Source organism: Lagopus muta, chromosome 13 (genome assembly GCF_023343835.1).
Source record: "Lagopus muta isolate bLagMut1 chromosome 13, bLagMut1 primary, whole genome shotgun sequence".
Lineage (NCBI taxonomy): Eukaryota > Metazoa > Chordata > Aves > Galliformes > Phasianidae > Lagopus > Lagopus muta.
Window position 1 is genome coordinate 4,215,012 of NC_064445.1, and position 20,084 is coordinate 4,235,095.

The following is a 20,084-nucleotide window of genomic DNA, read 5'->3' on the forward strand; positions in this document are numbered from 1 at the left end:
ACAAGCACAGAGAAGGAATTTAGTTTTAGTGGAATAAAGCCAAGGTTTTAAGCAATGTATGCAAACAAGAGACTTTAAGCCCTGTGCTCCTAACACATAAAGATGAATGCTGAGGCTGGGTGCTGCTACCAGACTGCAAGACAGAGAAGGGAACATCACACCCTGAGCAAGTGATTTCTCCCTTCCTAACTCCCACTCAGGTTGCGTCAGACCAGCTATTCAGTCACTAGTTAACAAAACAGAAACAACAAATGCTTCTGGAAGGATGAAAGCAGGTCCTGAAGAAAGCCAAGAAAGCGTTCTTATTTCCAATTACTTCTAAGAGCTGCTTCATTTTAAAAATCTCCTGATTTTTGAAAAAGCTATTCCTTAAGCATTCCTTATTCCTAGCAGCCTTCCAACAATTGTACTGGGAAGCATTAATCTGTTTGTGCATACAAACACATACACAGACATGTATAATATCATATCTCACACTGCAAAAACCTCAGGTTCACCACTACCCTGATAAAGACCTGCTTTTTAATTTCAAATTAATCCAGAGCATGAAAACCTTGGGAAAGCATGCATCTATTGCTATGGAAACTCACTACATAGAAAACAGTACTGCACATAAAGCAATGAGGAGCAGCACAATAAACATGAGAAGTTCTATACATCTAACAGAAAGAATTGATTTTGCTGGCATACTGAACTGCAGAGATGATTAATGTGAACTCATTAGTGCATAAGTAATGTCAAAGGAAAAAGCAGCTCTACTCACCAGAGGCAGCTTCTTTTCCCTTTGGCTAGCAAGCTACAGCAGCTCCTTACAGCAAGAGCACAGGGTCCCCATGGATATCCCTGCCTCTGCTTGTACTTGTGGTTCACATACCCAACCCAGATTTCCTGAAACACCAGAAGCCATGGGGCTCCCTCATAAAGCAACAGAGCCACGTGAAGGGAAAACCACATTCTGAAGTTGAAGCTGAAGAGACTGAAAGCTCTTGTGATAGAGAATAAAGAAGTAAGAGGGAGAAAGGGGAATCTCTGATCATTCAAGTTAAGAAACTAAGATGTGAGCTTAGATTTTCCTAATGCAACAAAAATGGTATTTAGTGAATGAAGCCTGAGTACTCTGATAACTAAAACAGCCTTGAAAGGTTTTATGTGCAATAAACCAGGAACTCATAATGCTTACATCTGGGTGTTTTTGAAGGGAAACACTCCCCTCTAGTGGCTGCTGCAAAAAAAGGGAAATAGAGGGTGAAAAAAAGCACAGCTCAAACCTTAACTTAAGCATGAGGGAGTCAAATGCCTCCTAACATCATGGAGATATTTACACACATCTCAGTTTAAATTGGAACTTCACAACTTGCATGAAGCCTGAGCCTTGGTCTGTGATCTACTGAGACCCAGAAGCTTAAATCTTGCCTTGAGAAAAATTACACTAAGACAAGTATTTCTACTTCAGCAAGTTCACAACTTCTGAAGGTGGTCAGCGCTGTTTAGCAGAGATAAATGATGAAACTGCTGTTAGGAGACTCAAAAGAAAAAAGTATAGTGTATAGATAAGCATTCAGATAGAAAAATACCCCAATTCATGACTTTACTGAAAAAAATCTAACTGGTAAAGTGTATTATTCACACTGAGATTTCTTTTTTTTTTTCCTTCCAGGAAAGTTTATCTTGCATTAATTGTCTAAGATCTTTATAACTTACAATTGCAAGAAGCACGTAGCATCATTCCACATGGTACTAAAAAGCTGTTATTATTTAATGCAAGGGAAAAACTAATTGTGGCAACAAAGCCAAAGAAAGAATCAGTAACTTGGTAATGAGCTGTGAAATGCAGTATCTTAAATATATCACTATGAGAGAGGGCAGCTCTCAGCCCTACCTCCTCACAGAGCTTCACTGAGCAAGGACATTGCCTTCATGGGGTGCATAAAATAAGGCAACATAAAATCAGATTCTCTGCCTCTTAGTTCAAGTTTCTACTAGGATAAGGAATCCCTTTGCTTAGAAAAGAGAGAACGTAGCAGCCTAATTTCTATTCTAATAGCACAAGTCTCCAGGTGTGCCCAAACATCGAGTTTTGCTCAGCAGTCATCACTAAACCTCCCTCACTTATAAGGGCTCTGTCATTAAGGATGCTTTATTACACAGCCTTGCCACTTCTCTTGGCAGACCCACACCCAGCACGTTTCATCTCAGCACTGACAGCAATGTCATTAACGTAGCATTTGACCCTGGGGCTTTCATCAATTTTTAAATTTCAGGCCATTTGGTGCAGCCTGAGTGAATCACATTCTGAACATAACACAGAAAGGCTGATGGCTGGTGAAATGTTCAATTACATGGGCTTTACCTTCCAGAGCACATCACCTCTATCACCACAAATGCTGCTTTACCAGTCAACGTTCCTGCATATTGCTGTTGACGTGGCTGGATCATGGAAGGACGCCTCATTTTATATCTATAAATCTATAAAATTATATATATTTATTTATTTGTATATATAAAAAATTATTTTTTTTCTGCAGCAATTCAAAAGACAAGAAAGACTTACACAGCACATGAAATAAAGAACATTTGAAATCTGCCTCCTGCTGTTCTTCAACTTTAGAAATGGGAATGGAGCCTTTAATCCCAAATCCACAGCAACTGATGATGGAAAAATACCATGCTGAAATCTGCTCCAGCCGTGCTGATGGAGCAGGTGCATCACTCAGCCACAATGACGTAATGCAGCAGAGCTCATATGGTGTCATCTTCCCCAAATCCACAAGTAATTGTTCTCTTTCCAGCAATTAAACAAATATAAGGTGAAAGAGATCACAAAGATTTTTCTTACAAATCTGGCTGGATTTATGCATCTTACCCCATGGGGGTTTTTCTGTGTAGATTTTTAACAACCATTAAGCAACAAGCTCCCAGAAAGTTAGGAAGCAAAGGGCAAGCCTAAAACAGGAATAAATATGAAAAGAATTGAATCCAGTCATGATTTTCCAGCCCAGCAAAGACAGCTGTATGTTGGAAACAATCTAAAAACTAACAAAGCTTAAAACAGTGTGGATGCATGAAAGTGTCCTGGTCAAATACCGTGCTGCTTATCTCCACAGTCAAATTTTTCAAAATCAGTGCCAAATTACTCAAATTTGTCTCATATAGCAGAACATGGGTGCTCTTCCTGTTTCTACTTCACGATGCTTAAGGCACGGCTTAAGTTTTTATCTTCACATTAGGAGCAAGTTTGTTGGAAGACACTGTCTATTTCTGATGTGCTACAGCAGCTCTGTGGACCAAGTCTTCCTCTACGATCAAAGGACAGACAGGACTTGTTTCCTCACATCAATTAGGAGAGAGCAAAGGGCATTATTTTATGCTTGATAAAAAGCTTAGCTTTAAAATTAGTTCAGTTTTAGTATTAAAGAATACAGGAGAAAAAAAATAGCGCTTTTCTAAACATGCAAGACAAATGTGATATCCTGCTCTCTAAGTTCAATGATGTTTGGTAGTGTGAAATACAGTAATTGCATTTAGATGTGTACCCAAAGAACATATGGTTAACAGGTAAGCCAATACAGGGAAAGTAGCTAATTTTGGAGAAAATGAAGGATTCATGCTGTGCAGAGAAAGGGATGAGAGAATGAAATGCACATGCTTCTCCTGTGCAGCCAGAATAAGCCATGGTAGTTAAATCATACTCAGATTTTCATTGCATTTTCAAGCCTCATATTGTCAGCATTATGAGACAGCTGTGTTGAATTAGTAATGCTGTGAGCATGCACAGATTTTCAGTACTCAGATTTGGCTGGCTCTCAGCTGAGAGCTGTTGCTTTCAACTAGCTACATGAAATAACTGCATATTAAACATACAGACTTCACAAATACATTACTGTTCCAAAGGGTTTCTATGAATGGCTCAGTCTGTACACTGGCAAACGTAGAAATATGAAGAAAATACATTTAATATACAGACTTAAGTTAGACAACAGGACATATCTGGCTTGCAAAATCCTTCATGGAAAAAGAAACTTCACACAGAATCCATTCCCTTTCACAGCGTTTTAGCAACAAATGGTCTGATTTTACCACTGTTACTTCAATTGCTGGTTAAAAACAAACAAAACCAACAAGAGACATCCCACAAACAAAAATTAAACCAATGCCCACTTTTTAAAATTAGGAAACAATGAAAGGACTGAAATTTTCCCATTTTAAAAGAGAAGCTTAAACTACTCAGTTAATTTATGGTCAAATACACTGAGGATTTCTCCTCCCCACATCATCTTTAAAAACTCAAATGCTCATATCCTCTCCTTCAAAATTCCCTCAGGACGCCATGACTTAAGCTGTAGTTTAATTAGCTGGGAGGGACAGTTAAAAACATAGAGGGCTGCTTTCCACTTAGGGATCACATTCCTTGTACAGCTGGCCAAGATCCAGGAAAAGTTCGACACGAAGACGGTTTTCTTTAGTTTCAGAGAATCAAGAACTCAAGTTTAAAAGGTTAGCAGTGAGCGTAAGACAACAGAAAAAGAACATTTTGGAAATCAATACCACCAGTTTCACCTTCATCTGTGGTCTGTTGCTCTGTGGAAGAAGAAGGTTCATAAGCTTAGTCACAGGGTATAAAAATAAACAATGTAAGGCAACTAAGACTGGGGAAGCTGGGGATCATAACGATAACTCCTATCACAAGTACTTTCAAACATGTTATACACAAACACTTGCAAATCAACACTCAAGCTGACAGAAAAAAACACTACTAAAAACAAAAGCTGAAACACACGGTTCAATTGCAGCAATTCAGAAGGTAGGCTGAACTGAAGAGTTTTTGGCTTTATTTTATTCCTGGATAATAACAGATTTTTAAGTTACTTATTCCCCTTCAGCTAGGCAGTACATAAAAGCCTCCCTCCCAATACAATCCTGGTCAGCTGCTTTGATTTCAGAATATTTACAAGCAAAACTAGTTACTTGCGAGAAGCATGCAACAATCTGAGCTTCAGTTACAAACTGTTAAGATGCATCACTTAATCTAGGACACAGCTTGTTCTCCAGGAAGCTCAGACACTGCCCACTGTACCTCCTTGCCCATTACTGGTCATTCAAATAATCAGTTGGTATTCTAAAATGGTTAATGTGTTCAAAACGTTTTAGATAGAATATTACAGAATGATTTTTTGGGGTCACGTTTATCACCACTCTGAGCATAACATTATACATATTGCAACAGAAGAACTACTGTAGAATTTCAGAATTATTTTTAAATTATGTATTACAATTCCCTTATCTGACGTGTGGGAACTACCAATGCAATGCTGCCAGGTATATATTTGCCATGCAATTTCCATTTTCCAAAGTCAAAACCAGCTTCTATCTCAGCAATACTAATAGGAACCAACTCATGGATCCTGTTATAAAATCCAAGACAGGAAAGGATCCTCAGGTCTCTATGAACAGCACTACACCTGCCTTACACCCATAATATTCTGCAACTAGCTATGCTAGGAAAGGTGCTACTTACCCGTTTTGCTCTCTGAATCTGGAGTTACAGATCCTCCCCATGACCATCTCTTCTGTCGTGTTTCCAGTCGCTGACTCCGTTCCAAGGTACGATGAAGAGCTGCTTCGTGTCTCTCCTGTTAACAAACAACACCTCTGTGAAGCTAGCTATGTAAGTATAAAGCACAGGTATGCCAGAAGACAAAACGTACAGCAAGATTTACAACTTGTTGCTGGTTTATTTATTTAAATTTTGTTGCAAAAGCCATCACACAAAAAATGTCAATGGTAATTAATGGTTTCAAAACTGTGAACGTAATTAGGCTGAGCTAAACCACAGATAATCTATTCTACTCTTTACTTAAAATAGCCACCAGATTTCCTATTCAGTAAACAGCACTACTTACTTTCTAAATAAGGACGAAGTCCAAACTGAACAAAAATAATTGCTTGTTCTTTAAATTTACATCCTGCAGTTAGTTCTAAGAGGCGCTGAAAATTCTCCAGCATAAAATACCAGGTGTCAGCATAAGGCTATTTGTATTTTCAGAAAACAACACAAAACACAGACCAAGTACTAACAGATATGGACATTAATACAAATACAGTGAAACCAGAAATAGCAAGATGTGAAGGCAAAACTGCAGAAAACATCCATCAGCTGCAGCACACAGCGATCACTGCTGACAGGACAGAGAACCAAGCACAGCTCTCCTGCCTCCAGGACAGTAAGCGTTTGTGTGGGAATTCCAGTTCTTGTGCATAAAGACAGACTGAACCATGCTGGACCATTTATTCTCCATTAACAGCCAGCTTTCTATACAGGTGTCAACACAGATTTTTGCATGGAATAGTCATATCCCAAGTGATCTTTTAAGGCCGTATTTACTGCTGATGTGTTACAGCAAGATGCCGAGGAGACTCGTTATCAGAAAGCTTCCCCCTCCTGAGGACAGAAGACTTTCACCTTCTTTCAACGTCATTTCACAACAGACTGTCACAGTCACTGTGTGATGCAAAGCAAGCTTAGAAGGAAGGATACTCTCCATACACAGAAAAAGATAAATGTAAAAGGGTTTGCCTTGCCAAACCACCTAGCCCTTATGTAACCTTTCTGTAACCTGCAGATATTTCCATGAGGTATCTGCTATGCAGTAATTCCTGAAAGTCACAGTAAAAGACATAAGTTTTGCTTTATGAAAAAATCAGTTATCAACTCAAGATATCAATGCAATCAGTTGCACAGCTGTACAGAATAACTGAGTAATTGTTTTAAGACAGGTATCTCAACGCTAGCCATGCCTAATTGTCTTCAAATCTGGCTGAGACAGAGAATACTTATTTTTCCAGTGCCTGTGATTGTGCTTCCTCTGCATTATCTAAAGAAGGTGATTAACTAAATGAGACTTGGCTAAAATATCCAACAAGAATGTGGCAGACTGTATTTTCTGATGCCCTTCTATCTTCTGAATTACAAGTGTAGATGAGATCTTGCTGACAAACACTGCCTTAAGACAGTTTCTTTAAAAGCAATTATTTTCTAATGTCAGAGTTCAAATGCCAAGATCTGTTTTCACTTTTTAGTTGAAAAAGAGGCTTACAGATCAACTGTAAAGATCACTATCTCCTTGCCTGCCAGATGTATAACTGTGCATAACCATCATTTCCCAGGGACCAAGTACAAGACAAGGTTAACCCAAACAAACACTCATCAGCTAGTCCTGCCATCGCTTATCACCATGCCTATTTAAAACACACCCACCATCTTCTAAATGTCATGAATAAACGTACTGTAGGCTTAAAGCATACCTCATGAAGCATAATGCATGTTATATGCTTAAAGCAGTTGCTTAAAAAGACAATACTGCACTGGGCTGTGGTCAAGGCCCACCCCAAACATTTCTGCTTATTCTTCAAAAATGTAAACTATTCCATGAAGTTCAAATGGAATATCAATCTGAACACACCCAGAAGCTGATTACAGAGAATGAAACACCAGACAAAAAAGGTAAAAAAAACCCAAACAAACACACACCCCAATTCCTACAACAGTGTAACAACAGCTGGACTCTCAGAAGACACCCAGCCAGGCTTACACCCTGTTTATCAATGACCCGGTGCAAGTTCTCACAGCTGGCTTACAAAAGCATTGTGTGTGTGTTATGCTTTTATTGCTGACACACTGCTTCTGGCAATTGACCCTTTCATAACTAAAGAACTTCAAAGCATAATACCTTTTCCTCTTCTATTTTTTGTTTTCTCTTTTCTTCTACAGCTGCCCTCCGTTGTTCGTCTTTTTGCTTTTGCTCTTTTAGCTTTCTCTGCCTTTCTTCTAACTGTTTTTCATACTGGAGTTTTGCTTTTCTCTCCTTTTCGAGGATTTGTGACTCTTTGGCAGCTGAAAAGAAAAAAATTGAAATCAAATTTAATTATTCATTGATATGACAGCATAGATTACAGGCAAAAGACTACCAAGTAAATCTACCACCAGGCAAAATCATCACCCCTTATAGTTAAAACATACACCAAGATTAGCTAGTAGTGCTGGATGACGCTGCACATGATGACAGAGATACCTTTAATTCTGTCCACAGGATGGCAATGAATTTGAACACTTTCTGCCATTACACTTCACAGTCCAGACAGGAAAGTCAGGATATGTATATAACCTATATTATACACACACCTTTCTCACCATCATAATAGTGAAATCTTAGTAAGCAGCTGAGTATCAAAGGGTGGAATTTTTGTATTTTGCAATTCTCTCCCATTTTTTTTTAAATAAGATGTAACAGAAAGATGTAAAGCACTGAGTGACAAGATAGGAAAACCCTGCAGATATACTGCATCTGAGATCAAAATCATATTGCTGTTCTCCACAGCTGAGTAGTTTAGCAGGAAGCTTCAGCTCCCTGGACAAAAAGCCAGCAGTTGAATACGCAGCAAAGGTATTTGCTTTGGCTAGACAGATGAAATGAGCCAAGAAACAAGATAATTACATTAACAATGCATTTGTACTATCTACATACAAGGCTCCCAAACTACTTCTAGATTTACATATGTCCTGCCCCTATTTTCTCTCTGTTCCCACTCCTATGTGCCTCTGCACATATGTTAAGCAACACAGAAATGCAGGCCAGGAAAAGACTGCTCTTCAGCAGCTGGGAGACTAAGAGTAAGGACTGCAGGCCATACTGGGAACCCTTTATCTCTTGCTGCATGTATATAAACTGAGATTCACATCTAAAGCAATATAAAGCTGGGTGAAAGTTTTATACTTTAAGTCTCAATTCTTAGCTGAGATAAAGCAGATACTGCTGTCACTTCAATCCAGGAATCTTTTCAGTGTTCTAGGAAACAAGAAAAGCAGTGTTCAAAGCAATCAAGCCATTCCACTAGCTATATTCTTTTTGGTTTTCTCTGAATCAGTGTTTCCCAAACCTCAGTGTTCAGGTAGTGGTTCTAAGCTAAGGGTTATTATTTCAGAAGTGTTTTTGTTAACACTGTGAATACGAAGGCAGCTAATTTTGCTTGGTGGTCTCCAGAAAACTGAATGTCAGAAATGACATACAGCTTCAAGAAGCTACAAATCTCTGGAATATTTTCCTCCCAACTCTAATACTTCTCCTTTCGGGTTCACTGATGGTCAATGAAACAATACCATGGGCAGATTGTTGTCTGTCTCCAGCAAGCTGAAAAATAAGTGACTGAACAAAGAGTAAGAGAACAAGCTATTATGTTATCACAAAGATTTTCAGAAAGTATATGTAAGGTTGTACATGAAAATACCGTTTTGCTTTTCCCTCTCCTCTCTGCGCTCCCTGGCCAGTCTTTGCCTTTCTTCTGTTCTTAGAGTGGAACCATCTATCACTGTCAAAAGAAAAATTGAAAACATGTAATTGTCAGTTATTTTGAACACTGAAATCTAAAGATTCTGAGCCCTTCCAACTGAAAGGTTTATAGGACATTCTCAGAGAGAAACTCACCAGCAAAGCACTGCACGCTTTATACAGAGATCACAGTGCTCAAATGGAAAATTCAAAGAAGCTGAATACCCTCCTTTTCCCTCTTTCCATTCCCTTACTCCAGACGATCCTATATTTTTAATGAGTGCAGCAGAAAGCATGCAGCAGATTAAAAGGCCACTGTGTACAGTCAATAGAAGGCCTGAACAGACATCAGACGTGCTGTGACGACATGTGCTTATTCCAAATTCAGCTCTGATCCTTACTCTTGAACGTATTAATTCCTACTATCAAGAAATACAGGAATCTAGGAAAATTCTATCTGGGCATCATGCCAAATTCAAAGTGCTGCAGGACAGCCACTTTGCAGGCTAAGCAGAACCAAGACTGCCCCAGTCTTTGCAGTTACAAACACTTGAATTTGAGCCAGCAGTGAACTGGTAAGCATCCCAGAACGCTGCGAATGGATTCATCTTCATTGTGACACCCTGCAGGAACGATAATCAACTTTACCAGTCGAACCCTGAAAGCCATAAACCAAAAGCTGTCCCCAGAACCATACCTTCACTGACTGTGACCCATCTAACAAGGGACATTATGCTCTGATCTCCCAAGCAAATGGCATCAGACTTCCCTAAAGGAAGTTTTGTGTTCCTGTCCTCCCCAGTAACTCTCCCTGTGAGCCCAATACTTCATGAAGAACATGGACCAATAATTATACCTGGTTTAGTCGCTGTTCTTATGTTTATTGAGGTCTGGACTGCAATAGGGCTGACACCACTTTGGCTTCTTCTTTCATCTGCTATGGCTTGGGCTGCAGCAACTGCAGGAAAGAAACATTCCATTTGAAGACAATCTCTAAAACCAAGACTCATTAAATACATAAAATAAACGCATCAAATCTTATTTGAGTTTGCAGATCCTTTTATTAAATTACTAAATTGGGACTGCTGATCTCTTAACCTTTCCAAAGAGATTTTGGAGGTAGTGCAGCTTTTACTTTTAAGAGGAGCAGAGACAAAAGCTTATGCTTTAGAATGTGTAGGAAAAACAGTTTCAAGAAAAATCTAACTTATTTAATAGTGAATTTTTATCAGGGAAAAATATTTAGTAGAGTCACGAGTCCGACTTAGTAAGAATTCTTTCCCATCACTCACATATTGGCAGGCTGAAACAGATATATGGCAGACTGTTGGCAGTGGTAGAGTAATATTCTGATGAGACCCAAGCAGGGAAAGGTTTCTGAGCATCTTTCATTATTTCATGACGCAAAACAGAAAGAGGGCCAGTGGTATAAAGTGAGCTATTAGGGAATGCTTACAGTGTACAACTGAAATTGGGTCCTCAAAAACAAATTTTAATTATAAGTTAGACTCCAAATTTCGCCTTACTGTGTGTTACCAAGGTGTGTACAGAGGACTGCAGGGCTACAGCTCCCAGTTAATCACACAGAAATAAAATGCCAGCTGTATCAGTTTCACCAAATAACAAAAGCCATTCGGAAGTCAGGGAGATTTTTTGCTGTATCACTTTTCGCAGATTTGCTTTATTTCAGTATCCAGCTTTCATCTTGTCCCCGCTCAGGGTATGAAGGTGAAGTGCTGCAGCAAAAGCCCTGATACCAGTAAAACAGTAGACGGTGATAGGGTAGATAGCAATAGGATGGTGGGGAATGGTTTTAAATTAGAAGAAGGAAGATATAGATTAGATGTCAGAGGCAAATTTTTCACTGAGAGGGCGGTGAGGTGCTGGAACAGACTGCCCAGAGAGGTTGTGGATGCTCTGTCCCTGGAGGTATTGAGGCCAGGTTGGCTGTGGCCATGGGCAGCATCATCTAGTGCTTCATCTAGAGGCTGGCAGCCCTGCCCATAGCACGGGATTGGAACCTGATGATCCCTGAGGTCCCTTTCAGTATGAGCCATTCTACAGTTCTAGTGACACGTTGCCATCATCATTGCAGAATCCACGAAAGTAACCACAATTTAAACCATAACATGAAGAATGAATAGTAGGATTTGGTGTTAGTAATAAATAAAACCCAAACCTTTGCCAAGGATCTCAGGCTTTCCTTCTTTAATAGGGGAATACAGACAGGAAGGGAGGAAGGAAGAGCCTCTTTCCCTTCATGTATTGCCATGACAACTTGTTCTGCCACAGTAATAATCCCTCCTAAGGTCACGGCCAAGAACAATCACCTCCAAGTGTTTAATCCCATGTGATGTCAGCGATAAATGCTGATTACAATGCTTATTCAGCAACTCTAAATTGTCACCTGCAGCTGTTGCCATGTCTTGAATTCATTTTTCATTGCAGCCCCAAACAAAAGTCTTCCTCAATTGCACCCAATGCATCTCTGAGGCTGTTTCTAGCAACCAAGTTCTAGTGACGACCAACACAGGGATTTTATTGTACTCCCCAAAACTTTAAACATGCAAATTTCTATATGAAAGCTACATGAAGAAGCACGTTGTAATTTAAGGAGGTATAAAATTCATCTTACTTCATCTGCAGAAGTATTTTATTAACAGAAGTCTTGATGAACAAAGCAGCCATTATGGATTGTGTATTTTTAGATGTGATTAAGTTTATTCATTAACAAAATGAAACGCAAACACTTGGATGGTATTTATGATTAGAAGGCACCTTTTAAAAATGTGTCATATCTGCAAGGCAATCAGTTCATCTTAAAAATATAATTCAGGTTGCAGAAATCACCGGAGATTCTATAGAACAGGAAAGTGGGTTGCAGAAACAGCCTGCAAAGGACACAGAGGAAAAGACAGGCCTAGAAACACTCAGCCAAAGCATTCTGTGTGTCAGTTACAGTGTTTGTTATGCAGGGCAGCATCCTGTATGACTGAAAGCAAGCACAGCGCCCAGACCTGGTGTTACCCAGGGCCACGTGTGCAGCCCCCTGCCCACCCTGCAGCCCCACTCACAGCACGGTGCCACTTCCCTCACTGATGAGGTTTCCAATATGTCCTGAGCAGACCGCTGCTAAAAATACAGCTTGGTTTCTATTTCTGTCCTTGCACCGGGTTAACACTCCTGGCTGCTGCTGCAGCTCTGAAGGCCACACGGGGTACTGCTGTTCTTAGCACACCTCGCTGGTGCCCGCACTGCCTCTGCATTCACACGGATCTCCTCAAAGTTAAGCAGCATTATAAGTCTAAATACATATCCAAAAGTTTAAAGCAGGCACCAAGAAGCCAATAAGCAAGGCACAGAGTGGAATGAATGCGGATTTTCTCAGCAAACATCTCTGATTTTACAGTGGACCGTGTCAATCTGCAAGATGCCACTGCTGTCCTGTAGGGACTCTCACCATAGAATGGCTTAGGTTGGCAGGGACCTTAAAAATCACCGAGTTCCAACCTTTCCTACATCCTAGAGATCCTTTTCAGAACCACCCCTCAGATCCCAATTCCACTCATGGTTTCCCCAGACGCTTTCAGGAACACAGGAGGAAGTTTGGATTCAAGGCTGAGATTTCTGTACATTTCCCTTTAAGCTGATTTCCACTCATTAATTAACACAGGTTAAGACAAACAGACACAAACCCACACACTGAGCAGTTTACACAACTGGGTTGTGCTTTTACACAATTCTTTTACTCTTTTACTCTTCAGCACGGGGACACAATCTCTCAGTAAAACAGGGGCAGAGCAGCCCCCTCTCCAAGCTCATGTCCCCAATTCCATCCCACCTGGGGCTGCAGGGACACGGCTCCTCCGGCAGCAGCTGGCAGGCAGATGGCCCTCTGTCCTGTCTGGGCAGCCAGCAGATGGGAAGGAAGCTCACAGATCTCCCAGAAACATCACTGCTGTCTCTCAGCCTCAGCAGGGCAGAGAGCTGCTGGATGTCCTGCCCTTATTCCACCTGCAGCCTTTCTTTTTATATTTATTCCCTACGTGGGATATCTATTTTATGACCTTCGTGTGCTTGCCTACCCCCACATTTGTCATTGCAGTATTTAAGCCCATTTCTAAACCTAATTCACTGCTACAATCTGGTTTTCTTGACAATGCTCAAGGCAGCTTAGGATGACTTCTTTGGTTCATCACCAATACTGATCTCACTGCAAAACTGCTTGACATAACTGCCTTGCAGCTTGTGAGTTAGCAGCTCGAAAAGAAAACAAGTAAATGTTTGAGACACATCTGCAAGAATGTAAGTTTTTACTTATCCTTAAAAGATCCATACTCAGATCATGAGCTGGAAACATGACAAAAATCCCCACATCTAACAAAACACTACTTATTTCCTATAAGGAAATCTAAAAGGTATGGCTGAAGCAATCTCAAGGACACACTCCCATGTTCATGCAGCCCCAGCAAGGCTACTGGTGCATTTGTGGGTTGATCTCTCTATGTGTTTCCCTAAAAGAAAACACAACCTAAACTGAACGCGAATGAAAGCGCAAGACAAGGAATCAAAATTTGCTGTTACAACAATTGGCAGCCACCTACAAAAGCTTCCTGTGGTCAGAGGTGCTACAGCATTGTCTGAAAACAGCACCAGCTGAGCAGCATCCTTTGTTCCAATGCTGCTGATACACACTGAATGTACCTCCTACAGAGAATCCTGCTATCTCTCATGTTGTTATTCTAGCCTTACTCACAGTGCTCAGCCCAGAGCAATGCTTCTAAACAATGAGGAAAGCACCTGCCCGCACAAGGCTTAAAGAGGAAGAAGAGATGTCACCAACTCCAGCCATGGTGAGATGGTGCATGCACATAAATGATTTGCACAGGGCTGACAAGCCACGTCCACCACGTGCTCTGGAGAACAGACCAGGCTTTGCAGCCTGGGGTTCACTGCTGGCCAGGTACACTGGTGCTCACCACTTGAAAGGAGTGAAACTGAGTCATGGCAGACAGTCTATTCTCAGTTGGGAAATGCTTCTCCAGTTCACACAATCCCCATTCTCTGCAAGGTTTAACGTGACTTCAATCACTGCCCTGCTCTACCTGGCATTAGTTATTAATCTGTTTATTGCACTGTGCTTACCAAGCTGATTTGCTCAGTGACCTTTCTTTAGACCTGACACTTCCTACATAAAGGACACAGAAGCATTACAATCCCACCTGCACTTTGCAGCAAGCAGCCATGCACTGCTGTTGGTTCCTTGCTGTCTAGACACAGAGACCATTATGTTTCTCAGTGAAAGAGCTGGGCACTAAAATATTTGTGCTCTCAGTAAAATTCTCCAGCAGAACACATTACAGTCACATTTTGGATGTAAAGAGTATTTCAGCTCAAAGCTTCTGTGGGTGGGCAACTACAAACTCCACTTGCTAGCTGCTAAACAAACAGAAAAGCTTTCATCCACCTGGAGTGATTGCTATTAAAGAGCTTTTAGATACAGCTTTAATGCTAATGGCATCAGCTATGACTGGAGATCTCTTGTGAGCCTCCACAAGTGTAGCAGAAATCCCTATTTACCTATCATTGCAGAGAGGAAATTCCAATACCCTAATATTCTAATCCACCTAAATGAAATGAAGTAATATAATAATAAGCCCTTGCACTGTTCCAAGTGGATTCACTGTGAAAAGAAAGGGTTACACAATAAGTTACATGCTTATATATAGGCGTATGCAAGCCTGACAGAATGAGAGATGGGTTTAACACAGAAGAAAAATAAGTTTTTACATATATTTTATGATTCCTTTTTCCTTCACACTGCCTTCACTTCTCCTATCCTCTACTTCCCTCTTCCCTGAGCAGCCTGGTTGCTTTTGCTCACTTGAAGCACTTCCTTGCAGATAAATGCTTCTGCTCTCCTGTTTGGTGCCTGCCCACTGCCTAACTCTGCTAGGCAGATATAACTCTCACAGCAGATGAAGCTATTCACAGTCACTGCAGCACCCCTGCTCCCTCCAAAGATTCAGGTCAGTGCATTTAAACAGCAGAGGGTGTCAGTGAATTAACAGCCAGTTCATAAAGCTCATGAAGTTTTAAAATACTGCTCATAAAGCAATATTTTAGAAGTTCCCTGTGAATTACGAAGGCAGAAAAACACTATGAGGAAAGGAAGAGCTATTCTGAACACTGCCAGTGGTACCAAGCTAACTACCAGCATCTCCAACAGTTTTAATTATCTGACAGGCACACATGAACACATCAAAAGCATATCATGAGTTAAGGACTACCTGGCTGTAAGAGACATAATTAGGAGCTAAACAGTTCTAATTCATTTGTGGTAGATCAGGCATTTGAAGTCCCGAGTTTGTTGCTGAAGTACAGCAAGTCAGCTGATACATCATGTTCAGAAAGTCATTACAACTGCATGCTCAGAACTTTCTTTGTCATCCTTTCACAACAGGACTACAGGCACTTTTAATAACTGAAAATTAATAACGGAGTATCAGTAATTTAAACGATCTTATTTCAAATGTGCCTAAAGAGAAAGCAGTCCTTAATTCTAGTCACATTTTAAGGCTGTGTACTCAGGGACAGCAGAAACCACAGCATCTATTTCACCATTACAGCTGTGATCCTTGCAAGTCATTGTTTGTGTAACACTTTTATCTAAATGGAAGCATGGAATTCAAATGTATCTTTTGCAACGTTAACGCACCGAGCACGTACAGAATGGAATGCTGTTTCCCAAAGTATTTTGTATGTGCCTATGTTTTTAAACTTCACAGAATGGAGGATTTCATGTTTTTAATGTTTCCAGACATTTGAATAGTTCAAAAGTTTTGGACTACAGACTGAGCCATCGGTACAGATTCCACCAAGACAGACAACAACCGAATGCTGAAGATGCTTTTCCCTGCAGCATCACAATGCCATTGGGAACCTATCTCCTTGCCTTACAGTCTTGAAAACCACCTTTAAGTCACAACTACTCCATAAAAGCTTTTGAGGATCTACATCTTATTCTTTCTCTCTTCCAACATGAAGCTCTGATGATCAGCCCATCACTCGTCTGATGGGTGCTGCTGGGTCCCAAAGCAGTACCTCTGGGTGCCAACCAGTCATCTGTTCACTAACACCTGCTGTGGAACTCTGCCAAAGAGTCCTCCAGTACTGCCATAGCTGTTGCTATGAGTTCTGTGCACTGAAGACACATTGTCTATTACCTGGAGACAACTCTAAGTGTGTTCCTTTCTATTTGCTTGAGGAAGTAATTAGCACTGTTTGTTTTTCGCTAAAAATTCTCTCAGTGCTGATTCTGCATGTATGTATTTAATATTAAAAAAAAAAAGAATAATAATCACCAGGAGCTGTGTTCCAGGTAAGGACAAAGCCATAGAATCACTCAGGCAGGGAGAAACAACCCATCAGACTGACTGGAGCTGCTCTTGCAGCAAACAACTTATGACCAAACTGGGCTTGGCCACAAAGGCAATGGGAATTACATCTCTGCTTAGGTTTGTAGGAAGGACAACTGGAGAAAGGCACTTTGTTTTTGTTCCAAGTCCCGAGACAGGATTCCCAAGAGACTGAGTAGGTCTAGGAAGTGAAAGAGCATTTTAATATACTAAATATGTATGTTTTGAACCACCTGCATTATGGTGACTCAGCACACAAGTGACATCCTAGCAGCTGAGCTGCCAAGCTCTGGCGAAAGCAAACACTTCTTCCCCATCACAGATACTGCAAATGACAAGCTGAGAGATCTCAGGATTCCACTGAAAATGAAGATAAAACAATAAAATACATCTAGGCTACATCAGCTTAAATGATGACCTGCACCACTCACAAAAACCTCACCTACCTGGTAAGCCACAGGTAACTGACCATCTCCCTTTTTCCAATCTTTACAAGCTCAGTGCTTATGCTGTTAGAATCTGAGCAAACTTCCTCTTTGTCCCTGATGGATAACAATAGCTTGCATCATAAGAACGGGGTAACAAAGTGCCATTTATGGGCTGCTTTTTCATCGTATGCAATCACTATTCTATATATACTAATGGAAGCTGCCTGCTCATGCATCACTGGCTGCAATGCTACCTAGCTTCTAGCTGTAGAAGCAAACTCTGTTTTTTGTCATCTACCAAAATGAAGTAAGACTGGACAGATGTAAAGAGGAAGAAAACTGTTGCAGGGGAATTGCAGCACTGATACTGCAAGAGTGACTTGGCCTGCAGAACCTTAATTACAGCTGAGACCCTAACAGGAAGAAACACCTTTCCCTTAAGTGAATACTAGCATGAATTTCAAGAGATAACTCATACAAAGCATACATCCTTTTTGTCCTCTCTGGGAGCCACGGATTCTGAGCAAGGCACTGCCTATTTGTCTTTATTGGTCTTAGACATGAAATGCCCAACCAGAAGTTCACAGGCAAAGGTCTGAGGGTACATCTGTTTGTACAGACAATTGTTCTCCAGACGACACAGCCAAGTACACAACTTCCCACAGAACAGCAGAGGCTGGCTGGAAGTGTTATGGTAAGCTGCTCACAACCCTGCAAAAGAGTAGCAAACACAACGGCAATTATCTTGCAAATTCCATTGCCAGCCACTGGATTGTGAGGACTATTTCTAAACATTCTGCTCTCCCTAGATAGCAAGGGAGAAATCAGGGGCAGCACTGCAGCAGCATATGCTCACAGCAGCACTGCTTTGGCTCACATTAGCACTGACTTCATCTTCCAGCACTAAGTGGTACAAATGCATTCTGTGTAAGCTGAGGTTTAGGCTCTGGTTCAATGACTCCTATATTCCCCTCAGGGGAGAAAATAAATAAATCGAAGTCTATTCTTTCTAGGATGTAGTGAGGGTTTTTTATTTTTTAAACATGATGGGCACATTATAACGTGTGCACGTGTATCTAAAGAACCTGGTTAAAGAACATCTCACCTCTGGCTTTGGGACTAAACCTGGCCATGACAGCTGTCAGCAGAAACGAGTGTCCTCTTCCTGAGGACTTGTGCAGAAATGCAGCACGAGAGCACAATGCTGCAGTCCCAGCAGGGAGGATACAGGTGAAGCAGACACAGCCTGTGCAATGAGGGGCACCATTTCTGTCTGGCTGTTACCTCGCTCAAGCACCAGGCTTACCTTGTCTTAATTTCAACAGAGAAATAAAAAGAGTAACTAGGCAACATTCCTGACAAAGAACATGGGGAAGAAGAATAGAGCACCTGGGACCTTTTGCCAGCACTCTTCTTTATGTCATTGCACAGACACAGCACCAACACTATGGGAGGCTGTCACAGTAGTCCTTGCACAGAGCCCATGTTAGTTTAGATCAAACCAAGACATCAAAATGCACGATACCCTTTTTAAAAAATCGCTGTGAGGGATTATTCACCTTTTATAATTGCTCACACACGAAGCTGTGCGTGCAGCAGTGCTACAGAACCGTGCTTGGCACATGCATCGAGCACGTTGCAAAGTACAGTTATTTGGGGTCTTAAAAATAAATAAGCACGTGAAAACGGGAGGACAGAACCAGAGCAGAGCAGGGTACCTTCAGCCAGCACACAAAGGAGGGGAAAGAAAGGAGGGGAAAGAAAGAAGCAACAGAAAGTATTATCGCATCTCTGATTAGCAATGCCACATCCTGTCCCCTCCTCCTGCACTTCGGAGGGGTCCCAAGGCGCACCGCCAGGACCAAGGCGCTGAAGGAGCTGCAAACCGAGGGACGTCCGAGCAACGGGCGGTGCACGCACCGCACGGCCGGAGCCCCGGGGCGGCGCGGCCCGGTAGGGCGGGAGCGGCTCCCCGGCCTCTGCCCCGCACAAAGCCCACGCTGCGGCCCCGCTCCGTGCCCTCAGGCCGCCCGAGCCCACCCCGAACCCCCTCCTTTCCCTCTCACCCATCTGCTCCCGCAGCCCCTTCAAGGAGGAGGAGGAAGAGGAGGAAGAGCAGGAGGGGGGGGGCGCGCCTCCGCCACCCTCCGCCATCTTCAGCGCCGCCGGGACGCGCAACTCCGCCGGCCGGGCTGAAGGGGGACGCGGGAGCGCAGTGCGCACGCTCCGCACCGCCCGGCAGCGCCGCCGCGGGGGTGGGCAGCGCCGGGCGGGGAGGGGCTGGGCGGGGTGGGCCGGGCCGTGGCGGCTGCTCGGCGCCGTCCCCTCGCGGACCGCGCTCACCGGGGCACCGTGGCGGCGGGCGGGGCTTTTCCCCGCAGCCTCGAGTGATGGGGGAGCGCGCGCGGAAATGGACGGTGGAGCCCAACGCCGCGGGTAGAAATGGCCGTTCGCCTCCGCCGCGGGATGGCTGGGAGCGGGGACGCCGCGCCGCGCGGTCCTGCTATTAACTGTGATGGATTGCCCTCGAAGAGCGAGTTCTGAAAGAGGGAAGTCCGGCCAGATGTCCGCGATAAGGAGATGTTAAAATGCTTTGTCTGTGAACTCGCTTGTCCCACGGAGGGAAACCAGTGGGTTTTCAGGCTGTGCCCTCCGAGCCGTGGTATCGGCTTGGGTGGATGGATGGCAGGCAGGTGGCTGAGCGAAGTCACCTGGCTGTAACTGGAGGTGGCTCAGAGCGGCACAGACTCACACAACTGGACGAGCTCGCAGGGGCTGTCGTGGCTGAATGCCACAGACTCGATCGTCCCGTGCTGCAGAGAAGCACGTCTTGGGATCCATCGGTCCTGTGGAAATTCAGGTTCACTGAGCTCAAAAGAAGTACGGAGCCACAAATGTATGAGCTGGGTTACACC

General features: G+C 42.5%; 1 protein-coding gene across 1 annotated transcript in view; it reads right to left on the reverse strand.

Moving 5' to 3' along the window:
* Positions 1 to 19,404, reverse strand: part of MAP7D3 (MAP7 domain containing 3) — a 35,939-nt gene extending 16,535 nt beyond the window's left edge. The window contains exons 1-6 of the mRNA XM_048960059.1: positions 19,236 to 19,404; positions 10,180 to 10,281; positions 9,283 to 9,363; positions 7,728 to 7,891; positions 5,516 to 5,630; positions 4,546 to 4,578 (exon numbers count right to left, since the gene is read on the reverse strand). Of these exons, the coding sequence (XP_048816016.1) occupies positions 4,546 to 4,578; positions 5,516 to 5,630; positions 7,728 to 7,891; positions 9,283 to 9,363; positions 10,180 to 10,281; positions 19,236 to 19,323 (583 nt within the window). The 5' untranslated portion in view covers positions 19,324 to 19,404. The remainder of the gene's footprint in view (positions 1 to 4,545; positions 4,579 to 5,515; positions 5,631 to 7,727; positions 7,892 to 9,282; positions 9,364 to 10,179; positions 10,282 to 19,235) is intronic.
* Positions 19,405 to 20,084: the final 680 nt, after the last annotated feature.